The sequence below is a fragment of the Ceratotherium simum genome, chromosome 34 (assembly GCF_057802395.1).
Source record: "Ceratotherium simum simum isolate JZ-2026a chromosome 34, ASM5780239v1, whole genome shotgun sequence".
In the NCBI taxonomy this organism is placed as follows: domain Eukaryota; kingdom Metazoa; phylum Chordata; class Mammalia; order Perissodactyla; family Rhinocerotidae; genus Ceratotherium; species Ceratotherium simum.
Window position 1 is genome coordinate 20,606,594 of NC_141933.1, and position 20,743 is coordinate 20,627,336.

A 20,743-nucleotide genomic window follows, 5' to 3' on the forward strand; every position below is an offset into this window, starting at 1 on the left:
CCCCCTTACCAGGCCCAGCACATGGAAGACCGTCAATGATTAAATGACTGAATGAGTAGCTAAATAAACACATAAACAAACTAAACCAAGACAATAATGCATGCATGCATGAATGAAGGAATGCATGAGTACATCAAGCAGGACCCTGGTTCTCAAGACTCACCCCCACACACATCCAGTCAGCTGGGACTTGGCCTTCTTGATGAGGAAGTGGGGAGCAAGGATGGAGCTGATGCCAAGTCAGCCTACCTATCCTCTCCTCTTGGGGAGGAGCCTTGGTCAGGTTCCTAGGCAGTCCTGAGAACTGATGACCTGGACCCCTTGGAGAGTCCCAAGTGCAGATACAAAAAGTCAGTGAAGATAGAAGTGAAGCAGATCTAGTGGTGAGCCCAGATCTGTGAATCCCTGGTCTTTGCCGCCAGTGAAGAAACACTTAAGGACCTGGGATTCCACTGACAGGAAGGAGGCAGGTCTTAGTGGGAAAGGGGTACAAAGCAAAGGGTTAGACTACATAGAGGAGGAAGTTGAATGCTCAAGAAGTTTCTCCCTCACAGAGTGAACTCACCAGAGATCATTGGATCAAAAAATGTCTCCATTCATCCATTTGCCCTCCAGACTAGATTAGGAGCTCTCTGAAGGCAGGGATCTTGTCTAATACTTTTCTATTTTCCCAGTATTCAGCATAGAGCTTGGAACTCAATTAATATTGGAAGGATGCATTGATGGATGGATGGGTGGATAGGTGGATGGGCGGGTGGGTGGGTGGGTGGATGGGTGGATGAGTGGATGGGTGGGTAGATGGATGGGTGGATGAATGCATGGACCAATGGACGGTCCAATCTATTCATGGGTGAATAGATTGATAGCTGGATATAGAGTGGATGAACAGATGGAAGTATAGACTGGTGGATTAATAACAGATGGATGGCTAGATGGACAAGTAGATAGACAGATGGGTGGATAGATGAATGGACTAACATATAAATGGATGAATGAATGGACAGTTAGATAAATAGACAGATGAATGTATGGCTGGCTTGATGGGTGGATAGATGGACGGACAAATAGATAAAAAAAATAGATGGGAAAATAGATGAATGGATGGACAGACAAGAACTCAGGTTTGTAAACAAGGAGATTATATTGATATTCAGGCATTGGCAAGGTGTGGGGAAACTGAGAGATGTGGGCTGGGAATAGAACCCCTAGGGATTTGGAAGAAGCAGTGGTCACTTAGGAAGCTGTGAGGGGAGGGTATAAGAACCTAGGACTCTCCTCTGGTGGAAGGGAAGCCAGGTTGAAGGGGCTCAGAGGAAAGGGGCAAGTGGCACTGTGCTGAGGACCCTGCCCCTGAGCCCAGCCCCAGCTTGAGTGGACTCTAGGCATTGGGTGCCCAAGGCCCAGAAAGAGTCAGGCTTGGCAGTCAGCGGGATCAGAGCCCTCAGCCAGTCAGGCTGACCCCAGAAAGTAGAGGCCCCACGAGGCCACCCATACCAACTCTTACCCCAAGGAAGTGACTGTTGGCCACGTGGGGGTCTCAAGAGAAGTAGGCATGTGTGGGGTTAGGGGTTTGAGAGCCTCATCAGGGCCCTGGGGCAGCAAAGTCCTCCAGGTGGTAGAGCTAGCCTTCCTCCCTCCCACTCTTCCTCTCTAGCCTAGCCCCCGAGGCCGCCCCTCACAGTCCCAGCTTCCTCTGGGCAGGGGGCCTGGCCCCCATGGCCTCCCAGGCCAGCCCCTGGAGCACCACCTGCCCCAGCCGGCCAGAGACTTCCTGTAGTGCAAGAGATTTATGCAAACGGGCTGGGGCGGTGATGTCACCCCAAGGGGACTATCTCCCAGTGGCAGGCCCTTCGATAAAATCAGGAACTTGCGCTCGCCCTGCAATGTCACGGGAGGGGGCTCACCCAGGGCTCCTGTAGCTCAGGGGCAGGCCTGAGCCCTGCGCCCGCCCCGAGTCCCTCCAGCCCCGGACGGGGCGCCCCATGCCGAGGGGCTCCTCACTGGCCCCCACCGAGGCAGGGGACCTGACCGGCTCGGAGCTCGGCTGGATGTTACAGGCGTGCAAAATGGAAGGGTTTCCCCTCGTCCCCCCTGTGAGTACCGGGACTCCTCCACTAGCCCAGCCCGGGGCCCTCGGACGCCCGCCAGCCTGCCCACCAGCCCGCCAGCCCACCGGCTGCCCTCCTGGCTCGCTATCAGTGGGAAGTTGGTGTTTCCTGCCTGGAGCCCCTGGCCTGAGACCCAGCGAGGGGGCCATTGGCTTCCTCGGAGCATGCCCTGGCGGGCGGAGGGCTGGGCCCACGGTGGGGCTGTGATCGGTGGGGCCTGAACGGTTATTTATAGATGGGGCTTGGGTGGCAGGCCGAGCTCCAGGGCAGGGTGCTGGGTGAGGATGGTGAGGGCGGCGGCAGAGAGGTGGCGGGGAGGAGATGGGGAGACTGGTGTTGGGGGAAGCCGGTCCCCAGGACAGTCAAGGCTTGAGGGCAGGAGGCAACAGGCCAGAGTCGTGGCCCATGGCCTGGGTGCTCCTGGAGACTGAGGTTGCTTCAAGTCTGGCTCCCCAGCGCCCAGTCTGGGGCCTGGCACAGAGGACATGGTTGTTGACTGAAGGGTCTGGGCCTTGAGCCCGCAGGTCCCCGAAAGGCTGGGGCAGGGGCAGGGCTGGAGCAGAGAGTGGCGCTGAGACTAGGGTGGCAGTTAGGGTTGGGGCGAGGAGGGCAGGGACCAGGCTGGGGACATCCTGGGGCTGAGATTGGGGCTGGGGTAGGACCTGGCCAAGTGTGGGACTGGAGTTAGGGCAGGGGCTGAGGCTGGGACAGGACTGAGGCTGGAGGTGAAGAAGCAGGGCTCTCAGGGGACCCCAGGAAGGGAAGGCCACCAAGCTCCTGCTCTCGGTGACAGTTGCAGCCTTAGGCAGGTGTCAGACCTGGCCCGCTCTGAAAGGACCTCTCTCCTTCTCCCCACCCCATCCCCACTCAGCAGAGGTGGGGAGCCCTGAGGGGAGCCGGGAAGGGCTTGGCAGGGCCTGGCCACCTGACTCAGCTTTCCCGGCCTAGAGGCAGCTCCCTTCCCCCAGCGGCCTTGGAGCCCCGGGGTAGCACCCCAGGCCTGACGTCCCACTACTGGGCTTGCTGCCCGGAAACCCAGTGCTGGGCTCCTGGCCTCCTCACTCGGCCAGACACAGACAGGACCAGCCAGCCAGCCCCTACCTGGCCCTGGCCCACCCTTCCCCGACCTGGGACCAAGAAGGTGGGCGGCAGGCAAGGGGTGATGGAGGTGGTCCCAGGAAGAGCCGGGGGGGCTTGGCCACACTGTCTCTGATCCTTGACCTCTCACACCCTGAACTCCAGGGAGAGTGAGGCAGGAGGCGCATCTTCTTGGGCTCCCACACCAAACCCCTCAGCCCCGCTCCACAGGCCCGGGGCTGCTCTGAGTGACTCCTGGGAGGGTGGGCTCCCAAGGCAGCCTTGGCCCCCAACCCAAGCCCTGAGGGCCAGAGTAACTGTTGTGCAATCCTTGAGTACACGCTGCGGGGGTGGGGAGAGGCCTGATGACTGTTGGGAAGGCTCCGGGTGTGCATGTCCCTGTGTCTGTGCGAGTGAGTGAGGAGGAGGAGGGGGAGGAGGAGGAGGGAAGAAGGAGGATGAGGAGGAGGGAATGAGGAGGACCGGGAGGAGTGGGGAGGAGTGAGGAAGGGAAGGGAGGAGGAAGGGGTGTGGGGAGGAGGATGAGGGGTGAGGGCTGAGGGTGAAGGGGAGGAGGGCAGGGAGGAAGAGAAGGGGGCACCTCAGTGAGGGTATCCGGAGGAGGATGGAGGAGGGAGGGTAAGAGGATCAGGGCTCCAGCTGTCCCACGGCCCCCAAAGCCTTCCTGGGTGAATGCTGTCAAACCCATCAGTGTGGATTTGGCCACCGGTCATCGTGGTGGCCCTGAACCTGCCTAGGGCCTGGGCACAGGCTGTGAGGAGAGCGGGGGGCTGGGGTGGAGGCTTTGCAGACTTTGGCAGGGAGGACAACCGTGTGCGCTGTGCGGATGAGTGTGCAAGTGGAATATGAGTGACTGTGGAAGGGTACAGGTCTGAAAGTGAGTGTTAATGGGCTTGAAGGCAAGTGTGGACACATGTGTTAGTCCGAGTGACTGCGTGTGCCTACAGGGTGAGTGTATAATGGTGTGTGTGGCCACAAACGTGTGTGAATGTGAGTGACCCTCAGAGTGAGTGTGAGTGGACGTGTGGGTGTGAGTTCACAAGTGGGTGTGTGGGCACAAGTGTGTCATAGGGAGTACGTGTACGTTTGGGGGCTGTAGGCGTATCAGGGTGGGCGTGAGAGGGCGAGTACATGACTTGGGGACCGGGGCATGCAGTGTGAGTGTGAGTGTGAGGTAGCTGTGGGGAAGGGAAGGGAGGGAGGCCGTACTCTCCCCCTCAGCCCTGGTCCTCTCTTGACCTCTGACCTCCAGGGTCACTGAGGACCCCTTTCTGCGGGAGCCAAGGCTCCTGCTCTCCTGGGTCCCCTGCTCCCGCCCTGTGTGGCCTCTCCCAGTTCCAACCAGAGAGACGGCTGCAGGCGGGATGCAGCTCCTCAGTGGCTCAGTCTGGGACGGTGGTGTGGACCCAAGATACTGGGGGCTACGACCCTGGCTGGGGTCTCCCCGCCACAATCTGAGTCCTGACACCCCCCTCTCTCAGCAGCCATCAGAAGACCTGGTTCCCTACGACACGGATCTGTACCAACGCCAAACGCATGAGTATTACCCGTATCTCAGCAGTGATGGAGAAAGCCACAGCGGTGAGTCCACGGCCCCGCCCTGCCCCCACCCCCAGCCTGGCCCGGGCACCCAGCCACTCCTGGGTCTGCAGAGAGAAAAAGAAGATGTGTTCCCAGGCCCTCTTAGGAATTCTGAGAATCGGATGAGTTAGTTCTCAGGGGATGGGAATTCACTATTCCAAACCCCGACACTCCCGCTCTCCCACACCCCACACCCCCGTCCTGCCTTTCTGGAGACTCTTTGGTGTGCCGAAGCGCCGGATTAGCTTCTTCCACATTTAACTTCTTGTCCAGTCCTTGTGGCCCTTTTACAAATGGGGAAACTGAGGCTTAGGGAGCTATGTGACTCGCACAAGGTCGCACAGCTGGTCAGTGGTACCCAGGTCTGTCTCCTCCGGGTCTAGTGCCTTTTCCTCACCCTTCCCCCCAGGTCTCTCCTTCTTCCTCTCTGTTCTTGTCACCTCCTTTACCTTGAACTCCTCATTGGTGCCGCCCCGCTTCCCGCTGTGTGTGGCTAGCAGAGTTTCTATTGACATTTAGGGCCAGATAATTCTATATTGTAGGAGCCTCTCCTGTACAATATGGGATAATTGGCAGCATCCCTGGCTTCTACCCATTAGGCGCCAGTAGCGCTACCAATCATGACAACCAAAAACATTTCCACTCATTGCCAGATGTCTCCTGGGGGGTAGAATCACCTCTATTTGAGAACTGCTAGGCTAAGGGAAAGGCTCTGGGGACCCCTCATTCAGCAGGCGCCGAAGCCCCCAGTTTGCTGGGTGTGGGGGTGAGGATGGGACCCGGGCCAGGGGATCTTTCTGTCTGGGTCTAACTGCCCACCCCAGGGCCCAGCCTTGGTCCTGGAGCAAGTGTTGGGGAGCAGAGAGAGGATTAGGTGCCTGGGACCTGGGCAGGAGGCTGAGAGGGGTCCCCTGAAGTGGATCTTGGCATATTGATGTGGACACCTCTGAACCAAAGGCCAGTTGGCCTGGTGAATGGGCCCTCACTGGGGGATCTTCCAGGGGGTCTGAGACCCGTGCAGGCCAGACACTGGGGTGTCTGCAGCCCCAGAGGGAGAAGCACGCCGGGGACCACAGCTGAGGAAGCTTTCACACCTGAAGTCCACAGCTGGGGGCCAGTCACACCTATAGCTCCATTCTGCAGGCACATCTACGGCCATCCCCACCTGATGGCCATGTCCGATGATGCCACATGCCATGAGTCTTTATTTAGGGCTCTCACATCTGGGTGCCCAATCTGCAAACAGCGTCACCTGGAACTCACACCTGGCAACTATTATAAAGACTATACCTGGAAGCTGTGTTTTGGGAGCAGGTGGTGGATATGCCTCAAGGCCACGTCTGGGAACACAGGCTTCTTTCAGAACCCCAGGACTAGAAAGGTTTTTAAATATCCTCTTTTTCATCATTTTAAGCTTATTTGTAATTCTACAAGAAATGCATCCTTTCTGTGGAAAATCCAGACAATTTAGAGAGAATCTCCCTCATTGCACTCTATCCCAGCTCCCCCAGCCAGGATCAAGGGCTGGTCTCCACGGTCCAGAGACCACCTGCACACCCTTCCACCTAGCGGTTCAGGACCTCAGAAGGTCACCCTGGGCCTGAGACCGGCGCCCCCTAGTGGCTCCAGGCAGCAGGACGGCTCAGGTCCCAGCAAGCTGCCTGTGACCCTTTCCTTGGCCTGACGCCTCTCAGTTTCACTGGGTTTGGGGACATTGCCTTTGGATCTATTACAGCCTCAGTTTCCCCTACGGTAATATGAGGGTGCCGTCCACATATCTAGAAACGAGCTAGGCCAGGGGCTGGCTGATGGACTAAGCCACTACTTCAGAGAAAGTCTGTTTTCCTTGCTCAGTGCCCAGGCAAGTCCATTATGTCTGGGGTGGGGCTCTAGGAATGACTCCTGCTTGGATGCCTGAGCACCCCGTTTTGGTCATGAAGCCCCAATTCCTTCAGAGGCTCCTCCAGTGTCCCCACGTGTCACAGTCCCTCCCCCCCATCATTGCTGATCTGGGCATCCCCGTGCTGTCCCTTCCTAATACCTGTTGGAAGGTATTGCCTGAAGACCGGGGAGTGGAGATACCCCTACATCCTTCAACCAGTTCCTGCATGTCCTCTGGGTCTACATCTTTAGGTGGTGAAGCTTCGTGAAAAGGTGCTGGGGTCGGACCTGGGCCTCGTCCTGGCTCCATCACTCACCAGTGTGTAACTTGGAGCAAATGATTTAACCTCTCTGAGCCCTTGTTTCCTCATCTGTAAAACTGAGGGCATGATCATACTTACCTCGAAGAGTTGTGACAATTAAATGAGGTAATGCATGTAATGGATGAGGTACATACTGAGGACAAGGCTCAGTAAACATTCAAGACATTAACTTTACTGCATCCTCCCAGGAAGGGGAGATGAAGCAGCTGGGTGAGTGGGAGAAGCACAGAGGGCTCTGTGATGGATTAACTGGGTCATTTTCCACTGACTCAGCTGACAGCCACCCATCCACCTCCACCCACCCATCCACCCACCCACCCATCCATCCACTCACACTCCCATCCATTCACCCTCCTATCCACCCACCCTCCCATCCATCCACTCACCCACCCATCCACTCACCCTCCCATCCACTCACCCTCCCATCCATCCACTCACTCTCCCATCCATCCACTCACCCTTCCATCCATACCTTCACCCTCCCATCCACCCACTCTCCCATCCACTCACCCTCCCATCCATCCACTCACTCTTCCATCCACTCACCCTCCCATCCATACACTCATCCTCCCATCCATCCACTCACCCTCCCATCCACTCACCCTCCCATCCACTCACCCTCCCATCCATCCACTCACCCTCCCATACACTCACTCTCCCATCCACTCACCCTCCCATCCATCCACTCACTCTCCCATCCATACACTCACCCTCCCATACACTCACCCTCCCATCCACCCACCCTCCCATCTACCCACCCTCCCATCATCCACTCACCCTCCCATCCACTCACCCTCCCATCCACTCACCCTCCCATCCATCCATTCACCCTCCCATCCATCCACTCACCCTCCCATCCACTCACCCTCCCATCCACCCACCCTCCCATCCATCCATTCACCCTCCCATCCATCCACTCACCCTCCCATCCACTCACCCTCCCATCTACCCACCCTCCCATCATCCACTCACCCTCCCATCCACTCACCCTCCCATCCACTCACCCTCCCATCCATCCACTCACCCTCCCATCCACTCACCCTCCCATCCGCTCACCCTCCCATCCACTAACCCTCCCATCCACCCACCCTCCCATCCGTACACTCACCCTCCCATCCACCCACCCTCCCATCCATCCATTCACCCTCCCATCAATCCACTCACCCTCCCATCCACTCACCCTCCCATCTACCCACCCTCCCATCATCCACTCACCCTCCCATCCACTCACCCTCCCATCCATCCACTCACCCTCCCATCCACTCACCCTCCCATCCATCCACTCACCCTCCCATCCATTCACCCTCCCATCCATTCACTCTCCCATCCACCCACCCTCCCATCCATCCACTCACCCTCCCATCCACTCACCCTCCCATCCATCCACTCACCCTCCCATCCACTCACCCTCCCATCCACTCACCCTCCCATCCACTAACCCTCCCATCTATACACTCACCCTCACATTCACCCAGCCATCCAGCTATCCTTTCAACACTTATTGTCCAATCCATTTATCCACTCATCCCCTCATTTGTCTATCCACCAAATAGCCTCTGATTATATGCCATGTACCAGACACTGTTCTAGGCCTTGGAGGTTCCATGATGAGCAAGCCAGACGAGGCCAGTGCTTTCATAGAGCTTACATTCCAGAGAGGGAGAGAGACAGTAAACAACCAAATAAGCAGACATGTACCGACGAGTCCTGTGAAAAGCAGAGCAGTGTACTGCGGAGTGTCTGTGTGGGGGCTGCTTTCACATGGGTGATCAGGTAGGCCTCTGAGCAGGTGGCAGCCGAGCTGAACTCAGAGGGAAGGGATGAGCGTGCAAAGGCAGGTGGGGGCAGGGGTTCTAGGCAGAGGAAGCAGCAAATGCAAACGCAGGCGTGACCTCAGCCAAGGACCAGAGTGGCCAGTGAGCACGGCAGGAGTAGAAAGAAAGTGAACCCAGAGGGGTCTGCAGGAGGTGGATCACAGGGGGCTTGAAGACCACGGCAGAGGTCTGGATTTTATCCAACGAACAGCGGGAAGCCATTGGAGGGTCTGAGCAGGGAAATGACACACTCTGAATAACTGTGTGTGTGTGTGTGTGTGTGTTTGGTGAAAATCTAAAGAAATTTTAACTCTTTAATTTTTAATTATTAAAATAACAAATACTCCTTGCAAAAAATTTAAAAATACAAGAGCACATCAAGTAAAGTATTTCCCACTTCCCAATCTCACTCCCCTCTGAGAGCACCTTAGTCTATCCTTGCAGGCATTTTATTCTACGCATATAGTCCTGAATGTTTGCTAATATATACATACACACGTGCATAGTCTACTCATCCAAAAGTGGAATTGTAGTTTCACGCTGTTCTGCAATGTGCTACTTTTTACTTAAACTTATCACAGACATTTCTTCATGACATACGTAGCATATCAGAGATAGATAAAAGCTAATTTTCCAGTCTTTCTATCACAGTGCCATGTAAATATACAAAGGAAGATTTGAAATAGAGACTTAGAACATTATTCATTCATTCATTCATTCATTCACAAACATTTATCGAGCACTTTCTATATGCTAGGCAGACATGAATCTAGCTTGATTTTTCAATTTGAGATATTATCTATTCACTTGTACTGTGAAAGAGGAGACTGACTCTCTATAATCATTCACAACACACATACACACACACACACACACACACACTTCTCTACATATACCAAAATAATTATATAGTAACTTTTTTCCAATTTTATTGAATAATTGACATACAACACTGTGTTAAGTTTAAGGCGTACAGCATAATGACCTGACACACATAGATATTGTGAAATGACTACAATAAGTCTAGTTAACATGCATCACCTCGTATGGTTACCAAAAATTTTTTTTCCTAGTGATGAAGACTTTTAGCATCTGCTCTTTTAGCAACTTTCAAATATACCATCCAGTATTATTAACTATAGTCATCATGTTGTACATTACATCCCCAGTACTTATTTTTCTTATAACTGGAAGAGTGTACCTTTTGATCACCTTCACCCAATTCTCCCTCCCCTCACCCCTTGCAGCTGGTAACCACAAAACTGATCTCTTTGTCTGAGTTTGGCTTTTTTTAAGATTCCATATATAAATGAGATCATATGGTGTTTGTCCTTCTCTGTATAGTAACTTTTGTTAAATCGGTGTCTGAACTTTCCATTGTTATGACCATGTGAATGTTACTCACAGCTGAGCCACACAGGGTCCCTGGATTACCTGTACCTTCTTGTCCCTGTGTTTCTGGGGGGCAGTGTAGCGAGAAGATAGAGTGTGTGGGAGGGACAGTTTTACTGTTTGTTCGTTTACCTCATGTCTTTTTTTTTAAAACGTTTTTTTCCTCCCCTAAACCCCCTAGTGCATGGTTGCATATCCTAGTTGTAGGTCCTTCTAGTTCTTCTATGTGAGCCACCACCACAGCGTGGCAACTGACATACAGGTGGTGTGGTTCCTCCACCGGGAACCAAACCCGGGTTGCCGTAGCGGAGCGCGCTGGACTTTAACTGTTAGGCCTTCAGGGCTGGCTCATTTACCTCGTGTCTTGATGCTCTGCTCTCACTTGATTAATAGTTGTTTGGCTGTGTATAGCAATCCAGGTTGAAAATCATTTTTTCCCTTAGAAATTTGAAAGCATTTTGCTGTTGTCTCCTGGTTACTAGAATTTTCTTGTGAAATCTGCTGCCATTCTATGTCCTCTTTTTTGAATATAATCTATTTTTGGTTTTGTTTATTTTTTCTGTTTAATTGTGTTTGGTCTCTCTAGAAGTTCTTAGTATCTTCCTCCAATACCTAGTTGTTCCACTGAATAAGCTTTTTAAAAGATTGCTCTGGCTGCCGTGAGAATAGAAGGAGAGGAGGAGAGACTAGGAACAGGGAGGAAGCACAGGTAGGAAAATACTGAATAATCCAGGCATGAGATGACAGTGGCTTGGACAAGAGTGGTGGCCATAGAGACAGAAAAGAGGGGACAGATTTGGGATAGATTCTGAAGGTAGGGCTCATAGAATTTGCTATTTATTATTATTACTTTCACTTGTGCTATAATACACGTGATATAAAATGTACCATCTTAACCATTTTTAAGCGTACAGTTCAGTGGTGTTAAGTAAGTTCATATTATTGTGCAACCATCACCACCATCCATCTCCAGAGCTCTTTTCATCTTGCAAGACTAAAACTCTGTACCCATTAAACACTAACGCCCCATTGTCCCCTCAACCCCTGGCAACCACCATTCTCCTTTCTGTTTCTATGAATTTGACTACACTAGGTACCTGATATGAGTGGAATCATACAGTATTTTTCTTTTTGTGACTGGCTAATTTCACTTAGCATGATATCCTCAAAGTTCATCCATGTTGCAGCCTATGTCAGAATTTTCTCCAATTTTAAGGCTGAGTAATATCCCATCGTATGTATATACCACATTTTGTTTATCCATTCATCTGTTGAGGGGCACATGGGATGCTTCTACCTTTTGGCCATTGTGAATAACGCTGCTGTGAACATGGGTGTGCAAATGTCTCTTTGAGTCCCTGCTTTCGGTTCTTTCGAGTATATACCCAGAAGTGGATTGCTGGGTCATATGCTAGTTCTATTTTTAACTTTTTGAGGAACCTCTCTACTGTTTTCCATAGCAGCTGCACCATTTTACCTTCCCACCAACAGTGCAAAAGTGTTCCAATTTTTCCACATCCTCACCAACACTTATTATTTTCTGTATTTTGATAATAGTCACCCTAATGGGTGTGATAATATTGTCATTGTGATGGGATTGGTGAAGGAAATAGAGTTCCAGGGTGTGACTCCATCTCTCCATCCATCCATCTGTCCATGTGCTCTTCATCCTTTCATACCACTGACCACCCACCAATCTATTCACACGTGCATCTAGTCATCCACTCATTCACCTTTCCAGCTGTCCTTCCCTCCACCTTCCAAACCCTCCATTCATCTCCCACTGACCTATCCATCTAATAAATACATACTAAGCATCTTTTATATGCCAGGCACATTGCTAGGTGAATAAAACACAGGTCCTGCCAGATTTATCTTCGTAACAAGGGAAATAACTAAAACCTTAATAATTAGGATACAAGGTAGAGTAACAAGTACCCATGAGGCCTGGAGCTCTCTACTCTCTGGGCCTCAGTTTCCACATATGAACAATTTGCAGGAGGGCTGGGCTGCAGGAACTCTTGTCCAAGGTCTGTGATTTCCTGAGGTTTCTTCTCAGCCCTTGCTTTCTTAATTCCTCATCTGCCTTCTCTGTCTTGATCTTACTTCTGCTCCCCTGGGGAGAGCCCTGTCTTCAGGCTGGGGTTTCTGCTCCGAGGAGATAAGGTCAACCGAATGACACCTAAGGCTTGAATTTTTTGTGTGTGGGGTTGTTTTGAATATCATTTTATTTTTGTCCTGGTGACATACAGGTATTAGTGACATCAAAAAACTGAGTAAGAATAGAGATGTGTGGGTAGGACTTTGGTCTCAGATTGGGAGCTGGTTTAGAGGGAGGAAATGAGAGATCAAGATGAATGAGTCATTCCTGGCTGGCTGGATGATGGATGGATGGATGGATAGGTGAATAATAGTTCAATGATGGCTGGATGGATGGATGGAATGATTGATGATGAATGGGTGGATGATGGTTGGATGATGGATGAGTGGATGATGGGTGAGTGATGGTAGTATGGATGTATGGATGGGTGGATGGATGAATGTGGATGGATGAAGGATGGATGATGAATGATTGATGAGGTGTGGATGATGGTAGACAGACAGATGGATATGAGCAGCCAGTAAAAAAGTCTCTCAGGGTCTTACTTAAAGCTTTTTTTAACAGTCTTGTTCCTCAGAGGTGGTATGGCATTGTGGTAAGAGTTCAGTCCCTGGAGTCAGACACAGGTGGGTTTGGATCCTGACTCTACCGATGACTGCCTGTGGACAGGGGACTTAATCTCTTTGAGTCATAGTTTCCTCAGGGGCAAAAGGAAGATCATACTATAGAAGCTACCTTTTCAGAGCTAAGGTGAGGATTAAATGAGATAATATGGATTAAGTACTTAGCACTGTGCCTGGTACATAAAAAACACATTAAAAGTTAATTTTTATTGGTCATTTAATCAAATATTGCTTGAGGCCTACTATGTGTTGGGTGCCTAACAGGCTATAGAAGGGAGGGTTCAGAGCTACCTCCAGATATGCAAATGACATTATAGTCTTTGGAGGAGCAGAGAGTCATGCTAAGGGGGTGTAAATTGCAGGATGGCCTGGGTGACCCATTGAAGGGACGAAAAGAGATAAAGCAATACATTCATGAACAGTCACCCAGAAATGAGGTCCAAATAGCCCAGAAGCGCTGACCTTTGCTCTGTGAAAGCCTCCTTGTATCGGGTTCCTTCAGAGGGCCCCATGCTTGGAACATTTCTGCTACCAAACAGACAGCGTTTATTACATAATTGCTCGAGCACGCAAATCAAGGGTGAAGGCGAGGTTTCCGTTGGGCCTTTTGAAACCTTAATTGTAGCACGAGAGCCTCTGTGACAGTTTTCAGGGGACTCCGGTGCAGGGTTCCAGAGCTTCAGTGAGCAAAGGAAGCTCCTTACGGTCCTGTTAGAGTCCAGATTCTCAGTGCTTCTGATTCAGTGGGTCTCTGGTGGGCCCCCAACCTGCAGGCTTTCCCAGCCCCCCAAGTGACTCTGATGAAGCTGTACTGAGACCCGTTTTGGGAAATGTTGGCCTCGGGCTGAGATCACCAGAGTGAGCTCATGGGTCTCATGTGGAGCTAGAACAGAGGTGGAGAGCAGGAGAGAAAGAGAGTGATCAGGGGCCCCTCACTCCACACTGGAGAGCTCCACGAACTCAGGGTTCCCGAACCCCAGAACTGGAGTAGGAGCGAGGATGGGGGTGGTGGGCAGGGTCGATGAGGCATTCTGCATTTCAGCCTGGGCAGGGGAAGGCAAAATGGGAAGGACCAGGAGTGGGGTCGAGTGCGGATCCGCAGCTGAAGAGGAACCCAGATCCACCCACCAAATCCTAGAGCCACAAACAGCCCATCTCTAAACAACAGAGCCAACTCTCCCACAGCAAAGGGAGAATTTCTGGGGCTTGTGAACTCACTGCAAGATGAAAAAGCACAAATGAAGTGTTGTTTGGTTTTGTTTTCCCTTCGGGTTTAAATAATTTTGTGGAGGAGCCTGAGAGAGTTAAGAGGCTAGGATTCATTCATTCATTTATTCATTCATTCGGGAAATGTTTGTTGAGTGACTATGCATCTAGGTACTGGGAATACGAGGTGAACAAAACCAGTCACTGCCCTCATGGTGCGGCCCCAACTCCAGCCTCTGGGAGACAGTGACGGCCAGGGCCCCTACAACTATTTCTCTGGGCCACTAAGGTGGCGGGGGAAAGGGGAAGGAGAGGAAATAAACATATATTAAAGCATGTGCTATTTGTTCAAGTGCTAATCCAGGCTCTTTAGAATAAAATAATAATAATGATGATGATAATTAATGTTTATTGAGTCTTACTTTGTGCCAGGTTCTCTTCTTCTTCCTTTTTTTTTTTTGTGAGGAAGATCAGCCCTGAGCTAACATCCATGCTAATCCTCCTCTTTTTGCTGAGGAAGACCGGCTCTGAGCTAACATCTATTGCCAATCCTCCTCCTTTCTTTTTTTTTTTTTTGCCCCAAAGCCCCAGTAGATAGTTGCATGTCATAGTTGCACATCCTTCTAGTTGCTGTATGTGGGACGCGGCCTCAGCATGGCCGGAGAAGCGGTGCCTCGGTGCCCACCCGGGATCCAAACCCGGGCCGCCAGTAGCAGAGCGCGCACACTTAACCGCTAAGACACGGGGCCGGCCCCAGGTTCTCTTCTAAGCACTTTGCAGGCATTAGCTCATTTAATCCTCTCAACAAGCCTATGACATGGGTGTAATTATTAGCCCCATCCTACAGATGAGGAAACTGAGGCTTTGAGAAGTGAAAGGACCTGGTCAGTGTCACACAGCAGTAAATGGCAGAGTCGGGATTTGAACCCAGCTGCACCTGACTCCCAAATCGTGTACTTTCTCTTCTCTATGCCATGTGGCATCCTAGAGGTGGGAGACTGGATTGTGGGTTCCAATGAGTTTACATCATTGGACCTCAGTAACTACCTAGTTGAGTCTCTGACTTTTTTTTTTTTTTTTGTGAGGAAGATCAGCCCTGAGCTAACATCTGCCAATCCTCTCCTTTTTGCTGAGGAAGACTGGCCCTGGGCTGACATCCATGCCCATCTTCCTCCACTTTATATGGGATGCTGCCACAGCATGGCTTGACAAGCAGTACGTCGGTGTGCGCCCAGGATCCGAACCGGCGAACCCTGGGCCACCGCAGCGGAGTGTGTGCACTTAACTGCTTGCGCCGCCAGGCCAGCCCTGATTTTTTTTTAAAATTATTTTATCGGGGTGATATGGGCTTACAACATTGTGTACATTTCAGGTGTACATCACTATATTTCAGTTTCTGTGCAGACTGCATCGTGTTCACCACCAACAGTCAAGTTTTTATCCGTCACCATACATATGTGCCCTTTTACCCCTTTCACCCTCCCCGCATCCCTTTCTCCTCTGGTAACCACTAATCTGTTCCTCTTACCTATGTGTGTGTTTGTTTATCTTCCACATATGAGTGAAATCATACGTGATTTGTCTTTCTCCGTCTGACTTATTTCGTTCAGCATAATACCCTCGGTCTCTGACTTTTAAGTGGGGTATCAGAGGTTCAGGGAGATAAAATGTCTTGTCTGGCAAAGCCACCGCAGAGCAGGATTAGAAAGCAAGTCTTCTGATAACTAGTCTCGAGCCAAAAACAACACATGTCATTTCTTAGGTATGTGTGAGTGAGTGGGTGTGTGCTTGTGCACAAGGGAAAAAGAAAGAGGGAGACGGAGAAACACACACACACACATACACACACACACACAGAGGCAGGGCTGGTGGTGGACTGCTTGCAGGACTGTGCCCTTGTCCCAGAGACGCTGCCCTGGCCTGGTATCTCGTCCACTCCCTCTTTGGGTCACATGAGAAAATCCCTCTTGTCACTTTATCACTACCTCTTCTTTTGGATCCCAAATTGTACCCAGGAAGTCCTCAGACATGGGGAAGTTTTTGTTCCTAGAAAAGGTGCCCAGAAAAACCATGTGGAACACCTGCCCCAGTCCCAAGACAGGGCTCCCAAGGACATGTGGCTGTTCCCTAAACTCGAATCCACCCACCGCAGACTCTGAAAGCCCCCACGAGGGGGTTTCCCGGAAAGCCCTGGGTCTGGCCACCTCACTGGGGCGCAGGGGCAGCTGCCCAAGGGCACAGCTTTGAGGGGAGCACAAGGGCTCGTGTGTGAGGAATGTCAGCCTGTGACTTTGCAGTCACACCTTGGCCATGTGACAAGGCCGTATCTGTGTGACTGTCAGCTCAGGAACCACAGGGAGGTTTCAAGGGGAGGGGACACGAGCCAACATTCCCCAAGGGCCTACTCTGGGGCTAGGAGCTTGCACAAATGTGAACTCATTTGTGTCGTCCCCCAGCTATGATCCCCATTTTCCAGGTGAGTCAGCTGAGGCCGGAGAGGTCCATACCTGTGCTTGAGGTCACACGGAAAGTAAATGGCAGAGCCAGGCTTCAGACTCTGCTCAAAAGCCCCTGTCCTTGTGACCACATGGGAGGCAGAATAGAATGGCTGTTGATAACACAGGCTTTGCTTCAGACCTGGGTCGAAGCTCTGCCACTGATGAGGCCTTTGACCATGGGCGTGTTCTGTAGCCTCTCCAAGCCTCAGTGTTGTCATCTATAAAATGGGGTCATAAAATAACAAGGCAAGAGGTGAGATGACTAATGTGAATTTGTAGCCCAGCCTGGCCCCTACGGTGGGAATAGCCTGCTACGGCCTGGCAGTATGATTTTTTTTTTGGTGAGGAAGATCAGCCCTGAGCTAACATCTGTTGCCAATCCTCTTCTTTTTGCTGAGGAAGATTGGCCCTGGGCTAAGATCCGTGCGCATCTTCCTCCACTTTATATGGGACGCCGCCACAGGATGGCTTGATAAGCAGTGTGTAGGTCCGCACCCGGGATCCAAACCTGCAAACCCTGGGCCGCCCAAGCAGAGTGTGCGCATTTAACCACTACGCCATCGGGCTGACCCCATGATTTTTAAAATCATGATAACCTTTTCCTGCCCTGCCCACCCGGGCTCACCACCCCACCCGCCTGTCCCCCACAGACCACTACTGGGACTTCCACCCGCACCACGTGCACGGTGAGTTCGAGAGCTTTGCCGAGAACCACTTCACGGAGCTGCAGAGCGTGCAGCCCCCCCAGCTGCAGCAGCTCTACCGCCACATGGAGCTGGAGCAGATGCACGTGCTCGACACCCCCATGGCGCCCACCCACGCCGGCCTCGGCCACCAGGTGCGTGCGGCCAGCGGCCTGTCCTGCGGCAGCCGCGGCCTGTGGCGGGGCCCGCGCTTCACAGGAAGCTGACACAGGCTCTTACTCAACCCGGCTTCCTGCCCCTCAGTGCCAACGGCGGCCGGAGCCCCAACGGCTGCCTCCTGACCCTCCGACTGACCTCGTGACCCCACACCCCTTATCTCCTCTCGCCTCACAGTGGACAGGGCCCAGATAATTCCCACCAACCCCTCCATGATCTGCCTGACCCCAAAGGGCCTTGGCGTGGGCCCTCCTGACCTTCACTGGCTGCAACCCCCATTCACTGGCCCCTCATGGATCCTGCTTCCAAGACACCGAGCACTGACCTCTGGTGGCAACCCCCATTGACCCCCTTCACTGCCCCTCCTCAGCCCACGAACCCTAATCTCATCCAGTGACTTCCGCTGACCTCTCCCACCCCCCACTGACCTCCACTGCCCTTCACTCACTGTCACCCACTTGTTAAACCCCCTTCACCCCCGACTCCTCAGCCCCTCCTCACTCCCACTTCTCACCCCAGGGCCCTGGCACGTCCCCACGGCGCCTTTGTGCGTATGAGAAAAAGGCGTCCCTTCCCCAGGCCACTCGGCCCTGAACCAGGGGCCCAGCCTGGCAGGATTTCAGCAGCCCCTCGTCCCCACAGCCTGTACCCTGTGTGTGGTGACCCTGCCTGACCCCTGTAACCTGACTAACCTCCAATTTCCCCAACCTTTCCCAGATCTTTCCGCCCCCGCCTGACCTCCCCGCCCTCAGTACGCCCTCTTCTCTCACTCGGCTGACCCCTGCCCGGCAGCCCGGAGCCTTGACCTCAACCCTCTTTCCCCCGCCTTCCCAGGTCTCCTACCTACCCCGGGTGTGCCTCCCGTACCCCTCCCTGTCCCCGGCCCAGCCCAGCTCGGACGAGGAGGAGGGCGAGCGGCAGAGCCCCCCACTGGAGGTGTCTGACGGGGAGGCCGATGGCCTGGAGCCGGGGCCTGGCCTCCTGCACGGGGAAACAGGTAGGCCGGCCCAGCCCCAGCCCCCGACCCAGCATGGGCCCAGCCATATTTGTGCCCCAGGCCCACCCCAGCCAAGGCTGACTGACGTGGTGGTCAGGCCACAGAGCTGAGCGTGCGGTGTGCGTCTGTGGGTGTGTGAACGCTTGCCGAAGCGTTTGCTGCATTCATGACCGTGTATACCTACGCCTGTGTCTACGAGCACGTGTGTCGTGAGTGCACGCAGGCAGCTCTGTGACTGACCGTGCGAGGCTCTGTGTCCCTCTGTCCCTCTCTGTGCTGGGTGTGAGTGGGTGTGAGTGTGCGCAGCAGGCACGGGGCGGGGGGGGGGGCCGGTTCCCCTGCAGACCCCTCCCCCACCCCCAATCCTTCCCCCCAGGGGCTCCCACATCCAGGGGAGGCGGGGGCGGGTCCCCGGGTTGGGGATCTGACCACCTTCCGCCCACAGGCAGCAAGAAGAAGATCCGCCTGTACCAGTTCCTGCTGGACCTGCTCCGCAGCGGCGACATGAAGGACAGCATCTGGTGGGTGGACAAGGACAAGGGCACCTTCCAGTTCTCGTCCAAGCACAAGGAGGCGCTGGCGCACCGCTGGGGCATCCAGAAGGGCAACCGCAAGAAGATGACCTACCAGAAGATGGCCCGCGCGCTGCGCAACTACGGCAAGACGGGCGAGGTCAAGAAGGTCAAGAAGAAGCTCACCTACCAGTTCAGCGGGGAGGTGCTGGGCCGCGGGGGCCTGGCCGAGCGGCGCCACCCGCCCCACTGAGCCCAGGCTGGCAGAACGCGCCGGCCCGCCAGGCTCCCCGCTGGCCATAGCATTAACCCTCGCCCGGCCCGGACACAGGGAGGGACGCTCCCAGGGGCCAAGGGCAGGACTGTGGCGGGCCAGGCCTCGCCTCACCCGCCCACCCCCTTCTCCTCTACCCCCTCCCCACAGCCCTGCTGCGCCTTCCACCAGGACTCCAGCCCCGGCTCCCGAAGGCGGCCTGGGCGTCTGCCCCCAGCGAGGGGTCAGCCTTGCTTAGTACAACCAGGGGTGCTTCCTTGGGAGATCGAAGCCATCACGTTCATGTAAATGGAACCCTCCTTTCCGAGCATCTCTCCCTTCCCACACCTCTCCTCCGTTAGCTTCCTCAAGAACCACTTATTAAAGTTATTTTCAGTGAGTCCTCTCACAGCTCAGAGTCTTTTGAAACAATTTTTGTGCACCCTGTCGGGGTTCCTCGTGCGATCTCTCTTTTTCTCGTTTGTCTATCGGGCATTTACTGAGGACCCTACCCTGAGCTGGACGCTGGGGACGTGAAGACAGATGACACACAGCTCTTGACCAGGAGTTAGAGCTGGCGGAAAGGACGAGTCCTCAGTTGTTAGGGGAATAAGTCATTAAAAAGCCCTCCACACACAATAAATGGGTTTTTTTAAAGCCTCAAGGAGGCTTAAACTCATAATCTTTAGGTTATGACCCCAGTGATAATAATAATGGCAACAACCCTTTTCTGGCCATTTATTTCATGTCAACCTTGAGAAATGGAGTTTAATATTATCCCACTTTGTAGACTGGGAAACTGAGGCTTGTGGAGGTCAAATAATCTGTCCAAGGTCACACAGCTGGTAAAGAGCAGGTGGGATCCTGCTCCACGTGGGCTGCCACGTCAGTGAGGTGGGAAGTTTCTTGTGTCTGGAAGGGGGTATTGCTCAGCATGGCAAGGAGCAGGATTAAGCCACAGAGCTGCCATCGGCCACAAGGCGTCCTCACCGAATCCATGCTGGCAGGACCAAGGCACAGGAGCCTCTCGTGGGTAGGCCGGTGTCTTGTGTTCTCTGGCTTCTAGCCCACAGCAGGGGAGAAACAGAGACAGAAGAGCCGGGCAGCCTGTAAGCATCTTGCTTCCAATAACAGGAAGCGGCTCAGAGAGGCTGGGAGTGTGGAAACTTCCCGAAGCAGCCTGCAGACCTCAGAGAACCCAGGTTCTGGGGCCATTAGCATCGGGGCAGACACCCCGCAACCTCCTTGCTCTGGGGTCTCCGGCTGGGGGAAGCCCGACCACCACATTCCCTACATGGTCCTCGGAGCCCCGAGAGGGTAAATGGTGCTCAGTCCTCTTTTAAAGAAGGTTCAGGAGCATGGGCTGCAGTTTAAAAATGGTTCAAGAATGGATTTCGGTGTTTAAATGGATGGTTAGTTTCGACCACGGGGACATTGCTTGTGTATAGCATTCCTTCCTCCTGACCGTAGGGGACAAATGACCTTTCCTGATATTG

At 53.2% G+C, this 20,743-nt stretch overlaps 1 protein-coding gene across 3 annotated transcripts in view; it reads left to right on the top strand.

Moving 5' to 3' along the window:
- The window catches only part of SPI1 (Spi-1 proto-oncogene), a 30,733-nt gene extending 11,070 nt beyond the window's left edge, over positions 1-19,663 (top strand). Inside the window, exons 3-7 of one of the 3 annotated variants that reach the window (XM_087422967.1) lie at positions 2,200-2,205; positions 4,688-4,787; positions 17,276-17,463; positions 18,320-18,482; positions 18,928-19,663. In XM_087422967.1, coding sequence (XP_087279093.1) covers positions 2,200-2,205; positions 4,688-4,787; positions 17,276-17,463; positions 18,320-18,482; positions 18,928-19,247 — 777 coding nt within the window. In that variant the 3' untranslated portion in view covers positions 19,248-19,663. Of the gene's footprint in view, positions 1-1,844; positions 2,094-2,199; positions 2,206-4,687; positions 4,788-17,275; positions 17,464-18,319; positions 18,483-18,927 lie in introns of those variants that run through there. The other 2 variants (XM_014792566.2, XM_004436949.3) reach the window with 2 other exon arrangements.
- The last annotated feature ends 1,080 nt before the right edge of the window (positions 19,664-20,743 follow it).